Source organism: Sturnus vulgaris, chromosome 6 (genome assembly GCF_052056855.1).
Source record: "Sturnus vulgaris isolate bStuVul1 chromosome 6, bStuVul1.hap1, whole genome shotgun sequence".
Taxonomy (NCBI): domain Eukaryota; kingdom Metazoa; phylum Chordata; class Aves; order Passeriformes; family Sturnidae; genus Sturnus; species Sturnus vulgaris.
In genome coordinates, this window is record NC_142248.1 from 443585 (window position 1) to 467012 (window position 23428).

General features: G+C 42.6%; 1 protein-coding gene across 1 annotated transcript in view; it reads left to right on the forward strand.

Moving 5' to 3' along the window:
* Positions 1-10828: 10828 nt before the first annotated feature.
* Positions 10829-23428, forward strand: part of OSBPL5 (oxysterol binding protein like 5) — a 180874-nt gene continuing 168274 nt past the window's right edge. The window contains exon 1 of the mRNA XM_088166639.1: positions 10829-11040. Within this exon, the coding sequence (XP_088022765.1) occupies positions 11026-11040 (15 nt within the window). The 5' untranslated portion in view covers positions 10829-11025. The remainder of the gene's footprint in view (positions 11041-23428) is intronic.

Genomic DNA, 23428 nt, shown 5'->3' on the forward strand with positions numbered 1-23428 from the left:
AAAAGCCAGATTGTTTGGAGCAATGTTCTAAGTCTAGTGTTGATGCCTCATGGACATTCCTGGTATATTAATAACGCTGACAAGATTGCTAGGGATACATAAGAACTGTGTACACAGTGTGTGATGGACAGAGCACTCTTCAGACACAGTACCAGGCTGTTGCCCTTGCTTCACAGCAGGGCAGGATAGACAGGAAATTATGGATCCTCTCTAAGAGATTTCTAGACTTGTTTTACTTTTTGTCTGGCAGATTTTTAATGTGGTGCTTCCAGTGTCAGGAATATGCTATCGTAAGGAAAACAGGCTTTTTGATAATGGTCTAATGCTAGCTCTGATTAAGGTACGTATCTGCCTAAAACGTCATTGTTGTCACTCCAGAAGGGAAATGTATCCTGTTCATTTCTGGTTTAAGCCTCCAGATGGCACATGATACCGCTGGTGTTTCCACGGAAAGCTTTCCCTGCCAGGCTGCTCCTTGCTGACTTCCTTCCCAGATTCTGATAACCTTCCTCCAGTCCTTGGGCTGTTTCCTCTTCCTTGCCCTGGCCCATGTCACTCCTTAAGCCCAGGCCACTGTGCCTATGTATGGCCATCTGCCTGCTCTGCAGGGATATGTAGAGTGTTGTACACCTGATTAGGTCATTTTTTTCAGAAACTCCTAAGCTCAGCAATAGCCTGATAATGCCAAATAGTCCATTGCTACCTCAGGAAGTACTTTTATGCTTCATTGTTGCTGATACCTAGGCATTTTCTGATGGTGTGTGTATTCCAAGGTGTAAGGGCTCTGACTGGCACCAGCATGGAGCTGGTTATTCAGAATTACCAGCTGTGTGCTCATTTCCCAGCTTATGAGTCTGTTCTACAGCTGTTCCCAGTAATAATAGATTTATGGGATTGCTGAACACAGTGCAGGTACATCAGTAAAGGCAGCAAACAATGACGTACTTGCTCATAGAACTCAATACAAATAACAGTTAAAAGGCTGTTTCATTTAATGGGTTTGTGTGTGTGTAACACTAAACGTGACTTTTCCCTGCCTATTTTTACATAGGTCCTTGGGGAGATTGCAAATGTAGCTTTTAAAGCATCTGGCAACATCTGCTGAGGTACTTTGGCTTCCTCTGTCTCCCATTTAAAATACAGTGAGATTTCAATATAAAGCTCTTGTGATAGATACATATTTTACAAACAAGGCAATAATGGAGATGGGTGTGTGAGAGAGCTCTAAAACATCTGGAAGGTCCATCTGCAACTGCCCAGATGCTTACAAATCTTTCAGCCTTTGAGCAAGGAATAAATCAAACCTGGAAATAGCATTCCCCATTCAGAGGTTTCCTCCCAAATTTGCCCTAAACCAGAACAGCATTTCTCATGAGAACTTCCCATGCTTGTGTATCAGTACGAGTGCTGTGGATGATCTGCTCTGAACAGGATTTGACTGAGCTGAACAGTTCTGGAGGGCACTTACCAAGATACAAAGAAAAATTTGTGATCAATGTGGATTGGTCAAACTTTTAAATTCATTGTAATTTAATTATAAGCCAGGTCTAAAGCTACTGAATTGGTTTTCTTCTGCATGAAGATCTCCTAAAATGTGACTGAGATGCCAGATAATACATTTCATAGTGTTTGCTGCAATTGATATTTTCTTGTGTCCAGCTCACTGGCAATCCTGGCAATCATATCAGCACCAGTCATTATTTCTGTTAAGACACTTGATGTTGCTACTTGGTATTTTGAAAATGAGCTTTTTTTTTTTTTTCATTTTAGAAAGTGTTGCCTTCAAAAATGCCACTGAAGAAATATTTGAACAGTTACACCTGAACAAAAATCTTTCTTAGGAATTTATTTTTGGGTTTTTTTAATTTATTCACTGTTTGGACATATTTTTAAAGCAATTGAAGGTAAAGGTGAACATGGCTGTTTTAATCAGGATTTAGGAAAATATTCCATGTTTGTCTCCTAAAATGAGTTTTTCAGTGAAAGGGACTGAAATACTGAGAAATCCAAAGAAAGTTCTGGTTCCTGTCACATGTGGAACATGACCTTATCTCTCCTCCCCTATTCTTGCAAGTCAGACCAGAGAGGGAATGCAGGCATACACAGAGCAGGCAGTTGGCACAGGGCCTTGGTAAACCAAGCTTACTTTTTCTTTTTTTAAATTTTTTTTTAAGAATATTAAGCACACAGTTAGAAAAGGATGGGGCAGAGAATAGGGAATCTGAATGTATAGGGATGTCGAGCAAAAATATCCTTTTAAACTTTCTGCAGATGGTATTCTGAGCCACATAGAACTGAAGGCGAGTTCCCCTAACTCCAACGGCTCTCTCATATGTAGATTTTAGGATTCTATTTGTTGACCTATTTCGAGATGTATTTTTATAGACTTGGTTAGGAACTTATTCTAAAGAGCTGTAGAAAGTATATGCTCTTTCCTGAAGAGCATTGTACTGAGCTATCCATCACATAAATTTAGGTTTTCCACTTCCATTTCACAAACAGAAATTAGATATATTTTTACTTTAATTTTTTTCCCTCTAGTTATATTATTCTATTGCAATGAAATTTTATAAGTCAGCCTGAGGAAGGCACAATGTTATTACCAAATCAGAGCCTTACAGCTCTTTTAAAGTCATTGGCTTTAAATATTAGAAGTACATGGAAGTATTATTCTATGAACTACGGTCAATTGGTTCCAGATGAAACACTGTTGTAGTTGCAATTTATTACATGAAGTGATCAATATGTTGTACATGCTTTTACAAGGTAGAGCCAGAATCTCTCTGAAAACACAACCAGCAGCATCACTGTCTGCAGAGACTGTTCTCTGCACCCAGAGAAAACCCACAACACTGCAGTTTTTCTTGGGATTGAGCTTTCACTCAGCGGACATTTCAACTTCCAAGGACTTTGCTGGTTAGTTTATTTTGGAAAAGGCAGGATGGCTCTGGAGGACTCAGGTGGCTGCTCGCCCTGGGCTGAGGATACAGCTGCTAAGGAGGGAAGGACCATTTCCTGATTAGAGTTTGCAATCAATGATATGGGCAGAGGCAGGAGATAAAACCAGCAGCTGAGGCATGAGACAGCAGTGTGGTGACCATGGTCACTTATAATAAGCAGTATTTGTAATTGTCTACAGTTTTTCAGACTTCTTAGGCACAAAATTTTTAGGAGACCTTTGAAGGCAGTTTTGCAAACGGCTCAGAAGTAGTTCTTTTCAGCAACGTCAGTGGAGTAGGAATAAAATCAGAGGGCTTTGTAGGCAATTCAATGTTGTTATCATTAACAAAGACAAACAATCATCTTTGAAATACCCCAAAAAGAATTTGCAAAAGGAACTGATGTCTTTGCTAGCAGCTGCGTCGTGGGGATGAATTGCTTTCCCAAGGCTGAGGGAAGTAGAAAGCACTCTTGCTGTGCTTGAGGGGATGTGGTGGAGAAAACCTGTGTGTTTCATTGCAGGTGTATACTATATGTATTTGCAGAAGTGAAGCTGTGGTGCTGCTTCTTGTTTCACACACACAAAAAAAGGGAAAAGTAAATAATTTCTGCAGAGTTAAATACTTCAATTGCAAAAAATCGAACAACTCAATAACCTGTGACTGTTCCAGAAACCGATAGGCAAACAGCAGGCAGAGATAGATTAGTGAGAAGCCTCTCCTCAGCCTCCATAGGAAAGGCATCATGTTCCAAGCTGACAGTGGCCTTTTAACTTTGCTGGTGTGTCTTACATGCTAATAGTCAAATTATGATTTCCCATGATTGAAAGGCAGGAGCTACTAAGCATAACGAAGTGAGTTTCCCCTGCTCACTAGGACATCTGTCAGCACTGTGATCAAACTATGGCTTTCCTTGGCTCATAGTCAGGAGCAAACTGCTTATCCTTGATCAAAAGCACAGTCTACTTGGGTGGAGATGCTTTAATTATTGGTGACAAATCTGACAAAAGCCCTTTGAAGTGACAGTCTCAGGATGCCTCAGTGTTCACATATGGAGGAATCAATCAACTAGTTACAGCAAGAAATAGCCTCAACACTGAAACTGAGAGAGGAGGTGGAGGTCTGAGCTGCAAGCAGCAGGTGTGAGGGTGGGCAGGCAAGTGGGACCTGCTGGGACTAAGGACTGTGGGTGGGGGACGAGACATTTGGGGTAGATCAGTTGCCATAGGATGTGTCTGGCTTTATGATCTGGTTCTTGCTATGCAAAAGCAGCAGAGGGAGAGCCCAAGAAGTTGCAGTGGACAAAGCAGTGTTTCACAGTCATGCCTTGTAAAGGCTTTATTTCCCCAGCAGCAGCCCCGGGCTCTCTCTACCAAGCAGAGCAACAGCACAGGAAACCAATAGTGCTCTAAGGGATGGAAAAACCCAAAATAACTTCTACATTTAAATGAAATGCCATCTTTTCTCCTAGCTAAATTCACAGCAAAGGCAGAAAGCAAATGGAAAGGACAGTGCTATTTAGGGTCTTGCTACACCTGGGGAAATCCCCCCATCCTGCAAGGTTTAGCTGCAAAGAAGGATTTGTGACCAGGATGAGAATGCCTGCTCTCTCTGCTCCTGCCTGCTTCCCTGCTAAGCCAAACCCAGGCAGGCTTCCTGAATTGTGGCCACAGGCCTCCTGTCTGCTGGCAGGTGTGGGGAGGTCTCATGTCAAAGGGTGGAAGTTACGGCACCCAGATGGATTCCCCTTTGGCAGCAGATGTGTGGTTTCAGAACAAAGAGCTCGATTTTTGCATGTAGGAAATTAAGAGGTCAGCTGAGCAATGTTATACAAGCCAGAGGAGAAGCCTGAAAAGTTTAAAAAAGCACATTATACTTGATGCAGTAGGCAGTGGTGCTGACTGAAGTGTTCTAAAGGAAGTAGTAATAGAGCACAGGTGAGAGCACTGGCCCAGGACAGCAGTGGTGACAGCAGATTATACCTATTCTACACTGTGAGATATCACTGCTACTAAAAAGAGGAGAAAAGTGCTCTGTTTTTTAAAACAACAAATCTGTTTGTGGCAGTTTAGAAATGGGGGCTGCAGGGAATGCTATCTGACATTTAAGTTACAGAAACCAGTAATAATTTCATACTTTTTCTCTGTTGGCTGGATTTGCGTGACTTGGAAGGACTGGGCTGGCATCAAGTGTTTTCTTATGCTTCATGGCTACCATGCATGATCCAGTTGAGAACATACCTGAGTCAAATCAAGATTCCCATGGCCCTGGGAGTTGAGAACAGCTTTTTAGATCCTGGCTCTCAGAAAAAGCTCCAGTGCTGTGTGTAATTCCTCATTCCCTGGGCTTATAAGTGCTCCTCATGCTGTCTTGCCTCTTGTCCACCCCAGGCTGATGTCAGGGCTATTCCTCATTCTGTGTCCCTGAGGAACCTTTTCCCAGAGGCAGCACCAGTTCCAGGGAGGGTGCACAGTGGTGTGGCTGGGGAGGAATGAGCTGGGTCCATCAAAGGGCAGCCCCTGGCCCCTCTCCTCACCGTGGAGTGGCTGCTTCTCTGCTACGTGCTGACCTGGGCCTTACACCAGCCATGGATCTTTGCCTGACCTCCCCACCGCCATCAGGTCCGGCCTCCTCACCTGGCCAGGCCACATCTGCTGTTCCCCTCTCCCCGCATTGCTGGGGACAGGACTGGCATGGCCCTTGTGTGAGCTGGCACCCAGCAGGTAGGTTTGCCTTCTTCAGACATTTCCCTCCTTACAGAAATGGAGTGAAGATGGTGTTGGGAGAAGCGATGAGTCCCATCCCAGGCGAGAGGGCCCTCAGGGCCCTGAGGTGGCTTCTCAGGGTTCCTGCCACTGTGGAGGATGAAGAGGATTTGTTTCCAAACTCACTTTGGGGTTTTTGGTACACGCCTCGGTGGCCACCCCACATTTTTAGGGGTTACACTGAGCTGCCCACAGCACCTGCTTGAGAAGCAGGGGATTGTTAAGGAGCCCCAGGGGAGATGACATTTGTGTGCATCAGCAGCCAGGTCTAATGCAGTGCTCCTATGCTTTCCCAAGCTCTGAGGCAAACCAGTCAGTAAATACATGGATTTGGGGATCTCTGGTTGGAACCAGCAATGTCCAGAGCTGGGCCAGGCTGCAGGCTCACACCTCGGAGAACTGGTGGTGATGGAGGGCTTGAGTCAATAAATTGTGCCTATTCATCCTTGAGTACATGGAAGGGTAAAGAAGGTGAGGTTGGAGGGATTAATGAATAATTAAACTCTGAGACAGAGGAACATACATAATGCATGATAGATTAGTCCAAGAGCAGCAGAGGAAGCATGAGTAAAGTTTGTTCCAACAAGCAGAAAATGGGATGTGACAAGGTATTGATGCCGGAATAGCTGTTTGCTAATTTTTTTCATTTATTTATATAGATTTCCTCCCCCTCACAGTTAGGGGTCAGCCTGGAGTGGGACAGAAATCAGCAACTAAGATGGAAAACAAGTTTGGCTCCTGCTGGGTCCCTGTCCAGCAGCTCCCTCCCTGCTTAGTGCTCTTCTTCCCTTTCTGGTAATCCGATGCATTATTTCCTGCCAGGTCACTTGGACTGCTGTTTGACTGCATCTGAGGAGGGTAAGGTAATGCTCTTAATTCCATGGAAAGAGAGAGGCCCTTGTTGACTCACTCTAGCCTTTTCTGATCCCAGATTTCCTAAATGTTTGCTTTCTTCTAAACTGTATTTGCTGTTGCAACATAAATTATTTATAAGATGTTACATTCGTTACAAATGGTAATGAGGCTTCCAAGCAGAGGGCATCGGCTCTAAACTGCAGTGTCAAACTGATTTAAGGAGGGGTATGTGTGTAAATAAAAACCCAGTCCCTTCCTTTTATTGAACAAACCCAGGAGATCTGTTCAAATTCACTTTCCTCATAAATTACACTAAAGGCCAAAAGCTGCATTATTAGAGACTTGCAGAGTTGTTTCATCTGAATCAGAGCTCTGAGCAACATGACTTGATTCTTTCTTTCCCCAGCTCTGAATCACTTAAGGTCTCCCTTCCTGTGGTAATGAATAAGTTAGGTATCTCTCATGATAGATCACAGGACACCACGCACAGAAGTTGTTTATTACATGTACCTGCCACACAAAACCCCCAGCTTTGACAGAGCTGGTTTCACCCCTTTTGCTCATCACAGGCTGCTCATGGAGTAGGGCTGTGTGAAGCAACCTGGAGCTGAGCTGAAACACCAATTCTTTGATCTCGTCTCTCCTTCCACATTCTGTTTACTCCAAAGCAGCCTTCTCCCTCCAAGCAAGGGCCACTGGGTGCCGTGCCTGCTGACCTGTCTGCTCCAAGAGAGGGTATCTCACTTCTCACAGGGGTAGGCAATTCACAGGGAAATAATTTTCTGTCACTCTCTTGCCGGCTGCTTTTTTTTGTACTCTGGGACAAAGCCTATTTTCTGGTGCATATTGTACTTGGATTTCTCCATGTTTCTGGACTTCCAACAGGCAGGGACTGCTTAGACTTGAGGTGGGTGAAAAAACAGTCTGCGTTCTTCTGATTATTTTATTGTTTTTTCATATATATGGCCTTTCATAACTCCTTGCTAGAAAAGGTGAAATTACAGAAAGTCACAGCACCCTGCTGTCCTTTGTGATCAAAGTAAGTGTGAAGAGTTGAGTGTAAAACAGTTTTCTCCCAAAATTCAATACATTCTCTTTTAACACTGAGGTCATTTATATATTAAAAAAAGACATAAGTGTTAAAGAACTGTGCAAATACTGAGCCCATAAAACATACATAAAAAGCCAGAATAATGCTGTTAAAAGGTTAAGACTGCCCAACCCCCCCACTGAGAACACACGGATGCCAGCTTCATATCCAGGTGCTGGCAGAGATAGGGAAGAGGGAAGCATCTTTTGATCTTGTGTTGCAGAGAAGTCTAATGCAGATGTAACAATCTTAGCTCTAACTAAAAGACGTGCTTGAGATCGTTGAAGTGTCATAGGCTTTCTGCATGCTGCTGGGCTATCCTAGAAAGTGCTGTAGCTTTCCCAGAAGGAACACCCTAGTTCACAAAGTTGACAAAGGATAAACGTGCTAAAGGGAATAAAAAATGGGCTATGGCTAGGCAAAGCACAAGCACGCTACAGAAAGTCCTCACTGAGCAGGTTCAGCAGATAAGCAGAGTTCTGCTTTTTTGTTGTTGTTGGAGTTTTTTTTTGTGTGTGTAGAGTTTTCCCCCTTCTTCAGCTGTTGCAGTGACTCACTGATTTGCATGGCCAGTCTTGTTATGGATTCTGAAAAGCTTTGAGTACACAATCGGGTTGATGAAATGCCCCGTCAGCCATCTCAAATTCAGCTAGATTTCTTTCTCTTCCTTCTCCCTCCTAGTGCCTTAATCTAGATGGGCCTTACTACTTTAAAACTAAAGTGGGACACAGGGATGTGAGAGAGAGAAAAGGAAAATTTCTGAACTCCCTGCCCTGTTCCAAATTAATTAGAGCCTAAACCACCTCAAATACGTGTAGAAAGCAACTTAGAAAATGTTCTCCATTACTGAATTTAAGTCCTGGAACTAATGTTTATGATCAGTGATAAACCAAACCCTGCAGTACCACCTCTCTGTGCAGTTTGACCTCACTCCAAACACAGAGGAGATGAAAATGTACGTGTTCACCAGGTTTTTAGCACAATGTGCACAATTTCCAGCCTAAATCAACCTAATGCTTGCCAGTGGGATGGGACACCAGCACAACTGCTGGCTCACTTTTTCTTTTCAGCTGTGTGAAAACGAAGTTCCTGCAGGCAGGCTGCTCTGGGAACCTGCCTGGCATCCCCCTCTTTTGTATGTCATTGCTGTGGATCCTGGCCTGCTGCTGGGTTTGTACTGTCCTGCTCCCAGAGGTAAAGGAGCTTCTCACCTGCTGCCAAATGTCCTTAAGCCAGCTGCTCCAAGGAAGTGTATGTCCAACAAGGCACTGTTTTCTGAAGTTACTGCTTGACAGGCCTCTTTCCAAAGACCCCCCAAGCTGAGGGAGCCCTCAGCATGTACTTGCCTTCAGGTTGGTTTGTGCTCCCTGCCCAGCACTGCCCCTGAATGGACAATATGTCAGCATACCATGGCCCCAAATGGAACCCTATGTTTTCCAGAGACAGGAGGAGATCCCTAGCTGGAAGAAAAGCCTGTGTGAATTGGCAAGGGTCTATGCTAATTTATGTCAAAAGAAAATCCAGACCATACATGCTCGCACATGCAGCTTCTCAAGATCAGAGTACAAAGTCTTGGCTGCTGAATTCAGTTAGGCTGTGCCTTTGTGCTGTCTGATTTTAGCATAGTGTGGCTTTTGAGGGGGCTCTTTTCCAGCTTCTCTAGTGTAACACAGCCTTCAGAGCTCTTGGGGAAACATCTTTGGCTTGTTGTCCTCCAAAAATAGCTGTAGTACCATCATGAAAGGAGAGGTTTCACATAAATATGTAGAAAGAGAGCAGAGGTCTCACATAAATATGTAAGAATATATCCATATAAACCAGGAGATTAAAGGCAATGGCACATGAAAACGAAAAACAGCTATTGTTAATGACAGTCTTGCTGACCCCATTCTAATATCTAATCTATTCTAATTTCCAATCTTCATATTCTAAACTTTTTTTCCTTATCATTTGCTTTTTCATTAAGAATCCCTTCCCATTTCAAGGTGTAGTGTAGCTTCTTGCAAAGCCTTAACCTTCCAAAGAGCTGTCTGCACTCCAGAAAATTTTGTCCTCCAATACATGTAGGTGAGGGTATGTAACATTACTGGTGAAGAGTGGATGGTATGTGCTTTTCATTTGTGTCAGGAGACTGAAAGAAATGTTGCTGAGAATGTGGGAATTCACCAGGCCTGCCCTCAGATTGGGTGGCATCTCAGCTTTACAGATAAAACACCTTGGTGCAAAATTTCTGTGGAAACAAATCCAAATAGTTTTAACCTCTGAGAGGTTAGGGGAGGTAAATGCCAGCAAGGCAGTAAAATGGTGGGCAGAGACCACTTGTGCTTTTTCTCTACTAAGATTTTGTGGCAAAAATGTGTCATCTGATGACAAAATATGCATGTTCAGACTGATAACACATAGGCTTGGTCTTATTCAGATTGTTAATTTACAAGTAAAGACCTCCAAAGGCCTTTCTTGACTTGCTTTCATGCATAACTGTCACAAATGCCTTGTCACCTTCAGGAATTACTGTTGGCTAGATAACACGTAGTAAGACTAATTTTTTTTTTTTTTTTTTTACTGGCTTTTTTTTGTTTTTCCGAGGAAAGGCAAGCCCTAAGGATCCCAGTGTGTCAGACAGCTCCTCTGTGAAGCGTTGTTGCACACTGGGATATTTTGCTGCTGTTGTAGGACTGGCAGGGTGAAATCAAGGGCTCCTCTGAATGGCAATGAAGTCCAGAACAACAAACACGTGGGGCTGAGGACAGGATGGCTTCCTGCAGCCACTGCAGCAGGGTCTAGGTCTGGAAGATAAAAGACGGGTAAGGTTTTCAGTCTCCACATTGCCCACCATGAACTGTCTGTCTTCAAGTAAAGCTGTGTTGTGTGAGCAGTAATTCCCAGTGCCCACAAAAAGCTGGATCGCTGAGCTACCCCTCTAGAAGCATTAATCCATGGCTCTGAATGCCACTGTATTGCTTCCCAGCTCATGAGGCACCTGCCTGACTGATTTCTTTACCCTTGTCAGTGTTCAGAATAACTGTGCACCTTTTCTAGCCAGGCAAGACAAGTGCAAGTTTTTCTCCATGCTGGATGAGTGTGTACAGCAGCACAGGCAGAGGAAAGCTGGAGTTTTGGCGAGCAGACCCTTAGCACGGGGCAAAATGCTCGCCTGCACTCTGATGCTGATTTTCTCCTTTATTGGCTGCTTCTGAGGCTGCAGCTGGAGGAGCCGTCTCCTGTGGAACGGCAGCTTTAGACAATTTTATTGGCTGATGAATCTGATCTTGCCTGGCCACCTTCCAGAAACACCGACTTGCCCAAGATGAGAGTGAGAGGAAGGCTGCTCTGCCTGAGGCTCTAAAGCAATTGTTTTGAGATCAACGTAACATCCATGCCTTGCTGCACGGTGAGTACAGAAAGGCAGGTCCATATAGCCACGTCTATATGCGTAAAGTGCTTTGTGATCTAATTGCTGACACAATTATATGTGCAGCTCCTGTGGACTGTATCTCGTTTGCTGCTTAATTATGTGAGAATGTACTTGGTAAATGGCTTGCTGTCACAAAATGCTCGATTAACTGTTGCAATGATCCTAGTTAAAACACTGCATTTGTGTCCTACTCTGGTTATTTCCTGTGCTGCAACACATTGATTTAAGCCTTTAGCCATGAGAGAGCAAAATGCAGCTGTAAGATATTGACATTAAAATGTTTTCTTTGGTTTTATTATTTTGCTAGTGAAAACTCAAAATAACAGAGCTGCTTCTAATATTTGCTCAGGTCTTCTAAAAATTGCTGATTAATTTTGCCCTTTCTTTTTTAAGGGTAACTTCTGTGAAGTTTGATGCTATGGATCGTTTTGCAAGTTGTGCTTTGCCACAGAGCAAAAATAGGGCAGAGCAAAAGAAGGGAATGTTTTTAATGTAGCCCCCAAAGTGTGTGGTGCTCAAAGTGGCAGGATACTGCATTGCACCTACATCAGTTGCAAACAGCTCTATAGATAAACATTTCTGAAGAGCCCTCAAAAATATTGCTACCTAAGGAACTGATGTTTGACCAGCAGCACTGGAACAGAATGAAGGAATGCAGGTTTTTTTAACTGCAGCAGTCCTATAATATACAAAGATGCAGCTAATCCTGAGAGTTCATCATACCTGCTGCTTCAAAAATTATACTGAGTATATAATTCAAAAATAACCTGAGTTTCACCCTAACAACTTGCAGTGCCCCTGATACTCGGAGTGGAGTTTGAAAATGTGTATTTTTTACAGCTTTGGGAAACAACATTTTATCACTGTACTTGGTCAAAATACCTCTCTAATATTTCATAGGGTTTTTTTGTTAAGAGAGGGGGTGCAGGAAATGGAGTGTCAGTGTTTTCTGCAAACAGATTCCCTGCTGAACGTAGTGACAGAGGGACAACACAGCTTCCTCAGAGCTAAGACAAAATATTAAATTATATCTGAGTAAAGCTATATGCAGCACCCAAAGATTCCCAACTTTGCATTCTCTTGGGCTGTGTGTAGCACAACTGTTGATGGCAATGGTGCTTTTCTTCATTCTTCTTCCTGAGGGCCAAGGAGGAACCTGAGCAGCTTCATGATTTGCCTTGGATGGAATAGCTTTGCAGTACCATACTGGCCTGGGATGCAGTGGGTTGCTTAGGGAGTCAGAAATGGATGGCATGGGGCTGGCTATAGCCTCTTGGAGTCACCTGCACTACAGCTGCCTGTCCAAGCTGCGCTGAAGTTATGTTTTGAGTACTCTGGGAAGAGGACACAGGCGGAGGGCCATGTTTGTAGGACAGACATGAACATTGATTTGCAACTGTAGTTGTAAGGAGGAGTCTCCCCATTATGTCCAAGTGGAGAAGAGGGGAGGCCTCATTTGGTGGAATTTCATCTCTATTTCAGCTCAGAAGGAAATAACTTGTTGGACTGACTCCCATGACAAATGGAATGGCAAAATGGCACACGATATGAAGTCAGGTGGCCCTGTCAGCACCTGTGGTTATGAGAGTGAAGTACAACCTTGTATTAATGAGAAATGATGCAGCAAATATGTTTCAGTATGACTTTTGTGCAATTGTGCCAGGTAGCATTGACAAACTTTGGCTTTAAATATCTTCTAAACATTTATTTGGCCCTGTAAATAGTCTAAACTATGCTTTTGCTTGCTCCTGTTTCTGCACCATTCCTGCTCCTGTTCTTGCTGGTTGAGGGTTCCAAGGGAGCCATGGGAAGCTGACATTCATACCCATTGGATTTCAAGCATCCTTTTTAGAAATCACAGGCTCTGTCATTACGTGGAAGATGAGGCTGTTTTATACCTAGTTTTATAGATGTATTTGTGATTTCCTGGGATTTTCTTGTGGAATCTAAATTAGAGTGTATTTCAGGTTAAGATTTAAGTTTAACAAATGTGAAAAACATAGTATTGACATACCAGCTCAGTTCCTGTTCATCTTCTCGGAGAAGATTTTTATATTCATGTCAGACATGCATCTGTGAAGTTGCAATCTGTGGCTGTTATAGTTGTAATACTGAAAAGGGAAATACAAGTGGAGGAAACTGTGCGTGGAGATGTGAATTTTGATGGGTTTAGATTTAAATGAGATGCATTGAAGGTAACCTATGCTAGAAATGGAGCTTTGCCACTAAGTAGGATGCAATTTATTTGAAGGGGAATGAGTGATTCTCTTGATTATTCAAAGGGCTTTTTGAAACCCTGTTATTGATGTGCTGCTGGTGTGTTCCAGCAAAATAGTAATCCTGAAAGAGCTTAATACAGGCTGCTAACTTATTTTTGAGCCTTTGCCATTACTGAACATGCCACAACAGGCAAAATGTTGGGAATTTGTCATTGCCAAGCCAAAGGTAGAGCTGGCCTCACTTTGGGCACCAGTGGAATGGATACCTAAGGAGTGCTTTGTGCCTGAGCTGTGTTGGTACCCGTGAGCAGCCCCAGGGAAGCAGGGGTGGCCCAGGGCCCTGTGGCAGGGCAGGAGATGAGGATCAGTCGCATGGGATGAATTGCCTTTCCTGGCCTGGCCCTCAGCTTGTAGCAGTGGGAAGGCCATGACTGCAGCCAGTCTCAAAACAGAATGGCAGATTCTGTTTTGCTGTTTTAGATTCCCTGTTCTGCTGTCAGTCTGATGTGATGCTTTGCACCTCAATTGCCTCCCTCAGCCTTATAAATGTTGCAAGTTTCTCAGTTTTTTTGGAATAGAAAAAGGACAATTCTAGACCTTTTACTTTGAGGGGAGAAAATGGAGAAAAGTAGAGGAGGCAACTAAAAATATAAAGCTTGTGATCTTTGTTAATGATTATATTTGGCAATTCTGTAGAAATGAAACCAAGAGAAAAGGATGATTCTTTGACTTAAGAAAGCATTTTTCTGGAAATGTTTTGTTTTTGAATTAAGACCTGAGTTAAAGTGGAAATATATTGATTTGTATTTTGACAATTTAAAATAGCTTCAATGCAATGCTCTTACAGCATGTTCCTTTAGAATGTGGATTTGCAAACTGCATCAGTATTTTAGAACACTTGGAATTCAGAATGACATGTAAACTATCCTCAGTGATTTTATTTTTATCTTTGTTGGGTTTGTTGGTTAGCTTGGATGTGAATTTGTATTTCTGTATATGTATATAAACATAATCCCATTAACATGTATGTAAGTAGGAAACTGGTAGGCAATATGCTTACATATATACCAGCATGTTATTGAGTCATAACATGAAATATTTACTCTCAAAATCCATGTGTAAACCTAATGTGCTGTGGATTCATGCTAGGAGTAATAAGGCAAGAAAATGTTTATGCTTTATGATACAGATAGCCAGATCAACTATCAACTTGGAGTGAAAACTGGAATTGTTCTTCCATTTCAATTACAGCCTGACAAATGGTGCATTCATTTTTCATTGTTAATAAATGGCCCATATGGCATCCTTTGATCACATGCGCTGCAGCTTCTGCAACAGTGAGGCATTTATTTTCAGGGAATAGAGAACCTAACATTTGATCTAGACTTTCTGAGCAAAATATTGTCTTGAGTAAGGGAATGGACACTACCAGGAGAAGGTACCCTAAGTAGCTCAGAGTTTTCTAGTCTGCTGCACCTACCTCAGTAGCAGAGCCAGCAACCTCCTCACGTTCCAAATCACACCGGAAAAAAACAGGAAGGCTCTTTCCCCAATAGCAAATTCTATTTTTTTGCAGAATATGTGAGGATGGCTTTTCCATTGTGCACAATCCAGATTCCAGGATGCCTGGCATGCAGGGTTAAATAAAAACTAACCAGAGAAGAAATTTAGAAAGCAATGCAAAGTAAAATTAGAATTTCTTTGTGTGTGAGAAATACACATCACCAAAAAACCCACCAGCCTGATACACATCTCTTGGAATAAAGACAGCCTATTTGTTTTCAATCACATTATTTATCATACCTCTTAGAAACAAAACTGAAGTCCATAGCCAGGACACCAGCTGGGGGCATTCAGGAATATCTCCATGGAAATACGATCTTGGAAAGCAAAGCTTGCTGAAGTTTGCTCATTATTATTATCTGCAGAGCACTGCAGTCTGAGAGAAAACAAGAGCTAGGTGACACCCTGTTTTCTACAGCCACAACTGATTGATGGGTGACAGGACCTATCCAGAGCGGCTCATGTCCTCCTTATGGTGTAGCTCTTGTAGCCACTTGTATCCTAATTGACAGACAGTGTTTGGGACCTTTCTGGGTGCTCCTAGCAAAAAATGATAATGATTAAGCACAGCTCATGCCTTTAATGTAAACGGAAGTGTTTAAAAAGCATGTGTGGGTGTACCCCAAACACAAGAGGTTTATTCCCTCACAATGTTCATGTGAACCTTCCAGGGATAAGGAGATGTAGGATGGAAGCAGGGGGAAGGGAAAGCCTGTTGGAATCTCCTTGGGAAAGTTTCATCAGTAAGACAGCAACCTGTGGCCACTTGCAACTGCAACACCATGAGCACTCCCAGAACAGTTTCAGCTTCTGCTTTGGCAGTAGCAAATGGCAAAACTGCATAGACTCACCCACCCATGACCCCATATAAGCAAAGACTTGTGTCTTTGCAAAAGATGGGCACAATATGAAAGCTTAAACCCCAAAGCAGATGGTGCATTTCTGTACCAAGCATCATGTCATGTGTTTGATAAAACGTGGCTGGCTAAGTGTGTCCAGATGGGCATTGCTCCTTTGATGAAGAAACCATCGAAATGTGGCAATTTATGGGAATCTAGGCTAAAATAGGCTCTCACAATGGAGAGCTAGTACAAGGCACAAAGTGGAAAAAATTGGTCCCCACATAGGAAACTGAAATGGGGGGGAACTTTAAAAGATTGTGTAATCATAATTGCTCCTTCATGAAACTCAGATATAAGGCACTGAAAACAAGGAGGGATGTGAACTTTCAGCCAATACTGTAGTGCTAATATAAAAAAGGTTTCCCCAACATATCTGGCTTCTCTTTCCAGCTGGCTTCTTAGGAAGGATTTATTGAGGAAAATGCTCTATATGGTGTTATAGGCCTGTAATTTTCAGACTAGACTACAGAAGGATTATATGCTTGTTATTTTGTTCTCCCTTGAAAGAGTTCTGCAGTATTTCATAAATCCATAAATCTAAAATAGGTTTTAGTGAATATGTAATTTGCCACGTGGAATATATGCTGGTTAATACCTCTGTTCTTAGAGGAAATGGTTGCTAACAAAAATTATGTCTGACAGGCTGCTCCTTACTATGGAATGATCTGTCATCTCCTCTTGTAAATTACTGTAGCTCAAGATTAGGGTAAAATATTTAAAAGTTGTCAAAAGCAGCTTTAAAGCCTCTGACCTTCTAGCTTTTAAAAGTGGTTTAGGGGCTTATGATATTGAATCCTGTAATCACTTTTGAAATGTTTTTCTAGTCCATCTTCCTTGAATGAATAGAAATGTCTATTTCTTACAAGTAAAAAGGGCCACTAACTTTGGCCAAAAAAGCATTGCTGATCATGAGCTTGCTGAAATCTGTGAGGAGTAAAATTTGGAATTGACTTGCTGAACTGATAAGATTTGTTAGGGACAGCCATGGGTAATTGCCTCAGTCTTTGTAATAGAAAAGACTGTGCTTGGAAAAAAGTATGGAAGGCAAACACACTTGTCTCAGGAAACGGACAGTGAGCACTTGCCCTGTGCAGGTCCAGGAGTCAATAGTCTTTGTGGATACCTTCCAACTCAGGATATTCTCTGAGTCCATGATTCTATTACTTGAATTATTTTCCAGAATCCAAGAAACAGGAATTTCCTCAAGGAGTTTTACCGTAGAAGATTGTTTTTATATTAAATGTTGTTTTTTGGTCTGCAAACCAAGCCTCATTCCTCTTGACCTTATTTAATATGGTGGACGCCAAAATTTAATATAAAAAAGCGGAAATTTTTATTTAACTTCTTACCCCCCTTTTATGGTAGAAGGCTCTGGCTGGGTGGAAGGACAAAGATATGATGCATGAAAACATGAATGGTTTGTGTTCAAGCTGATGTCCTATATTGACTCCAATATATGGGCATCACACTTTCCATCGGGGTGCCACAGAAATGCCATGAAGAGCCTGTATGGAGGTGACTTCTACCTGAGAAGCAAGGTAACAAACATGACCCAGTCAAATGAGATAAATATAGACACCCACTGCAGCAACTTGCACCAACACAAGCTCTGATTGCAAGTAAGACACGTGGCTGTGTCTCAGCATCAGTCCCTGCTTCATTCTGCAGTTAAGCTGCACTGGCTCCCAAGTTATTGCATCTGCACCAGGCATTTGCATGGTCCCAGGAAAAGTCTTGTCTGTGTAAAGTTTTGATAAATGATTTCTGCAAAATGAAAAGGAAATTAATACTGAGTAGTCTGGGAGATGCCTTTCTATCCAAGCTTTATTAATGATTGTTTCCTTCTATGGTTATTTACATACATTTGCAGAGCCCAGCAGAGCTATTCCTTGCTCTGGTTTTATCTCAGAAAATTCCAAAGTATGGAGCTGTCATTCAGGGATGAAATGGTGTGATGTAATTTAACTATAGACAAGGTAGCTTAATTAACACTTACGGTCTCTCTTTAATAGGTGGGTTTAGGAGATGCAGTTTTGCCTTGTAATAACTTTCAGTTATTCTTTTACATCTTTCCTTTACCACTGTAGCAGTGGAAAAAGAGATCATGTTCTCTTTGACTGTCATGTGACCTTGCAGCTCCACAGTGCGACAGGGAATGCTCTATTCAAGAAAATCAGTGTTTTGGAGGGAGGGCTCAGCAAATTAACTGGGAGCCTGTTTTTTCTAAAGGCTGATTTATGGAGAGATGGAGAGAACCAATGGAGAGATGCTCATTACACTGCGGAGCAGCATTGTGCTGATCTCAACAGAGCTACTTTGTTTGGTGGGGGATAAAAATCTGGTCCCAAGTGTGTGTGATTCTCTTCTGCTGATGCAACTATCACCACTGTGCCTGGGGAAGGTTGTGCCTCTCTCTCTTCCTCTTCTCTCTTTATGGCCTAGCAACCCTACAATGCACTGTTTGTCCCCTTTGTTTTTTGAAGGTTACCCTTGCTCATGTGGTGAGCTGTGTCAGGGGCTCGGTGCTGTTCCTTGTGTGAGCTCTGATGCCATGAGCTTGGCAGCACAGACAGCACAGCAGCACTGGCTTTGCTGCAGCTTTACTGCCTGCAGTGGGATCCCAGGGGCTGATTTGCCCAGCTTAGCCCAGGCTGCCATCTCACTGCTCACTCTCCACATAGCAAAACCGTGCTTTTCTCCCTGAAGCAAGGCATATCGAAGAGGTTGGAGTTATCCTGGGATGTGCTTCCCTGCTGGCAGTAGCTTTCCATGGTACATTGAACTGATCTGCTTCTTACACGTGGGAGCAGGAAAAGCCTGTCTCCATGCTGCTGCTGCTGCTCAGTTTATAGTTCTAGGAGTAGCACTCCTTCTTTGTTTGTAGGTTAGACAGAAGTCCCTGTGGGTCAGCTTTACATCTTCAGCCGTAAATGTAGGTCAGCTGGCTGCCTTGCAAAGTGTTCCTTACCCTTAAAAGCGCAGGTCCTCACACGCAACTTCACAGTACATTGCCTTTGCTCGTCTCTAAGGAAGCTCATTCTGACAGCATAGAAAGGGGTGCAGCTGCTCTCCTGACACTGGCACTGCTGCCAGCATGGGAGCAGAGTATTTATCGGTCTAGGGGGAGCAGATGTGTAATGAGAGCAATTTCTGCTGTTTCTGACACTATCCTTTAGTAATGAGAGCTCGATATCAGGCATGTTAATGAAATTAATTACCATAGCATGTGACAGTGCCTCTAAATCAAAGCAAGTTCTTCTGTGCGCAGGGTCTGTTTATTCCGATACTAAACCTAAGATTTGCTCATTCCTGCATCCTACAGAGTCCATCAGAGGTCCCGTATCTGTGAAAGATTCTCAGGAGCTCACAAGGAGCCGGTTGGGTTCAGTTACACTGTTGCTTCTTTCTTAGCACAGATTTGGTTTACATATCCCTGCCTGCAGGTTCTAGTCTTAGCTGTGACACTTAATATGCTTTGAATTTTTTTTAGCCCAGTTTCCTAGGAAGCTTATGCAATCCTTATGCAAAAGGAAAAGCCCTGAAGAGTTTCCTAAAAAGACAGCACAAACCAGCCAATTGTGTTCATGAATCAGGAAACTTATGTTAAGTTGCAGACAGAAGGAGGTGGCTGGTGCAGAGTTTTTTGTCCATGGCTGCAGGAGTCCTCCAGCTGCTTGTAGAATCATGGCAAGGTATGACTGGGGCTCTGGATGACCTCCAGAGGTCCCTTCTGTCCTCAACCATTCTGTGATTCTGTTGTTCACGAAGCACTAACATTTCAGCAAAATTCAGCAGAGGGGGACAGCTCTCAAAGGCAAACAGGTATGGCAAGGTTGAGAGGAAGGTTGTGGCATGCATGGGGTGGTTGGCATGACTGTGCTTGGAATCACCAAGTTCATGATCCTCCAGAGCCTCTGGTGGTTGGTGGATATAGAAGGGAGGACGAGAATACACTGGAGGAAATGCATGGAAATGCAAAACCTATTAGGTGGTCTGTGGGGAGATAAGGAGGTGCTGCATCAATGCACAGAATCTTCCTAGACTTGAACACTTCTCCTGGCAAGAGAGAACACCTGGTCTGCAGTGTTTAGAGAGGATATGCAGATGTGGCTGTGATAGTTAACCAGGAAAGGAGTGTGGTCCCTTTTGTGTATCTTACATTTGCTTTCAACAAAGGAAATTTGTGGAGACATCGTCAGTGGGGCCAGCAAAACAAACATAATTTGTTTGTAATATTGTAATCCCTCTGCTCAAAGACAGGTTGCCAAATTTCTCAGAGAATAAGTGTGTTTTTAAAAAACTCAAACTCCTAAAAAAATGAAACCAATTTTCCCCCAATATTTTTATTAATGAGACCTGATGTATTACTGCTTTATTGAAATTTATTTGGCTACTATAAGGAGTAAAACAAATTTAGGAAAAACTAAGAAAACTAAGAGGTTTCTAACAATGAAATATCTTGGATTTTTTATAGAAAATATCACTGTATAGTAGATTATAGAGATTATATGAGATGAAGTCAAATCCCGATAAATTTTTTTTTTGTTTCATTGCTTCAGGAGAAGGATGTTACTTTATCCCACTCATGAATATTCAGTTCACTCCTCTTTCTTTTTTTTTTAACTGCCTCCTCCTACTTGAGCAAAACCAGAAATGAATAACCCCACATGGGAAACTGAAATACAAAATTCTACTGCAAGAAACCATTGCTAAATTGATGCCATTTTAATAAGCCATTTGAGGGGTCCTTCATTTAAAGGAAAATAAACTCTTAAGGGCATCCTTAAGGTTATCCTGACTTGTTAGCTCTGAGGCAAGCTGAGGCAACCTGTCCTTGTCCTCAAAATAAGAGAAATATCTAAAGCTTTTTAAAGAAACAACCCCAGACCAAGTTGCAGGACTTTACCTGGCATCATTTGGTGGGTCTGCCAAAGCCAGTTGATTTCACCATTCAGTGGGTACCCAGTGGAAGGTATCAATGACATCTCTTGGTCACTTGCAAAGACAAATGCCATTTCAGCTTCATTGAACTGTAAGTTAATACATGGTGCTTGCAGAGAAGTTAGTTACCAGTTTTCTGCAGCAGAGAATTGGGCCATTTGGAACTTTAACCAGTTTTCTTTCACAAAATTACACAAGAATAAAAATAGAGTTTCATAAAGGAAACAATCTAGTATAAAATATCGATTGTCCCTTGCCTTCCCAAAAGAAATGAAAGACATTTTTAATTTGACAGTATACCTAAAAACCTTCATTTTTTCCCTGATTTCCTTTACCATAACTAGCAAATATGCAAGACTAACTCTATATATGTTAGCAGTCATTTCCATGTGGTAAAGGAGGCATTTCTGGTCAGATGTTAGAGTACTGGCCCAGGGGAATGACAGGAAAGTCTGATCAAGGGCCAGTGCTGAGAATATATCACCAGTCTGGAGGTGTGACAGGCTGCCCAGACTGTACTGTAAGGCTGAGACAAGCCTGTCCAGCTTGACCCTGAGCTCACCCATCAAAAAATCACTGGCAGGATATGTGCCGCTTTCTACTTTGATGCTCCTTGTTCTGCCAGCCTGGGATTTGTTCATCCCATGTCCCTCGTGATGCAGGAGGATATGCTTTGCCAAGCTCACCAGCTTCCTCTGAAAAAGGCATTTCTGTCTTGGCAATGGCTGGATGCAGAGTAGGATTTATCTGAGCTGCCAGAGCTGAAATGACTGAAGATGTGTTTTAGTATGTCCAGAGAGAGCTCCATATACTGACCATGTCTCAGCTGGATCACATTCTCAGAATCTCTGGGAAAGAGAAAAAAATGGAACCCTCCTGAAGAGCGGATGTCTTGTTTTGCATGCACAAAGATCAGTCAGGTGCAACACAGAAGGGTGCAGTGTATGTTCAGACCCTCCTGAGCAAAGAGATTTCAGAGGGCTCTTCCCTTGAAAAGGTCTGCAGAGAAATAGTCTTCTAAAAATGCTTGGCTGGAAACACATTTGCTATTATAATCTACTAAATAGACGGGAACAAGATTTCATCGGGAGTTTTGATGGTTCTAGGCAGATTCAGATCTGCAATCAGACTGTGACCTAACCAAATCCTATCTTCTTTGATTCCTCTAGAACTACCTGAGGTTGATTGGCTTTTGTTACAGGAGTCTATTTGGGCAGCAGTGAGGACGAGCAGGGAGCTGATGTTCAGCAAGCAGCAGAATCAGAGAGAAAAAGGCTTTTTCCTGTGGCTGCTATAACTTCTTGAATGCTGATGGGGAAGGTGCCCGAGCTTTTATTATTACTGCAAATACATACATAGAGCAGGAATTTGGAGGATGAAGGAAAGCACTGGCTGCTTCGCTGCCAGTAGTGAATGCTGACAGAGGCTGTTTTAAATCACACTGTCAAGATTTTGGAGGTGGAGGGAATGTGCTTTTAGAGGCAGGGCAGTGACCTGGAAGGAAGCAGCAAAAGCACTGGCAGCAGATGACGTGGGTCAGAGGCAGCACAGAGCAGAAGGTGGCTGCTGAGCCAGGGCTGTCTGGCTCAGCTGCAGGTGGGTGCAGGAAGAAAATGAAGTGTTTCTGTGTGGCCACATCTCTGAGATATGATGTAAGAGGAGGAGGGAGTTGTCCTCAGGCATTTGAACCAGCTGAGCTGTACCATGGGGAAAGAAGTCAGGTGCAGCTGGTTTTTAGAGTATTCTTACCAAAGATTCCAGTCTGGGAACTGTCTGTCTTGCTTCCTGCCAATGTGCTGGGAGGAGTTCCTTTCCCCTGCCACCTGCCTGCAGCCTGTGGATATTGGCAGTGTATGTTGTGATGAGAGGATGCGGTGTAGGAACATTCAAATTGCTTCCCTTGGCTGTTTCTGGGTACCAGGAGCAGTATAACCACTTTAGATCATCCTCAAATGTGGGCTAGTTAGCTTGCCTTACAAGAACAACATGGTCAGGAGGGGAACAGTATCTAGAGCGTGTGCTGCTGGTTGTGCTTGAGTTGCCTCACCCATCTTTGCCCAGCTCTGCAACCTGCTGATGGTTCTCTTGTCAGAGACAACAGCACATCAGAGGTTCTGCTGCCTGAGAGTCAGCACTGGGGGTGGAGGATAAGCAGAAAATGTAATCTTTACATGAAAGAGACTAATCAATCGCTGAAACAACTTACCAGTGCTTGTGTGGGACCCTTCACCTCTTACAATTGCTAAATAAAGATGATGTATGGGGTTTGTAAAATATAAAATACATATGTATGAATTCAGTGACATTTTCTGCTTTGTTCCAAACACAAAAACAGACTATGACAATGATGTTATGCGGCCTTACAAAAATGACTCTCTACATAATTTATAGAGTTCTAATGAATAGTAGAAGTATACTATTAATTTTCTCTTGAAATATGTGTATTCTTATGTCTGGATCTTTCTTTTGATACACAAATAGATTTAATAACAAGTTGATTCCTTATTGCTAATGACTTTAATTTAATCTGGCATAAAAAACCTAGTATTTTTTCCAAGTCTTCCATGATCTCATAAAATTAAGACTGGAAAGCTGAAGGGAATTCTTGGAGCCCATAACTGCCAAAGAACTGAGGACCCAATGTGAAAAAAAATTGTATCCTTAATATTAGCACAGCTGAGCATGACCAAACAGGAATTGCAGAAAGATCAGGATTCATGTAAATTAGAAGACTTTGAA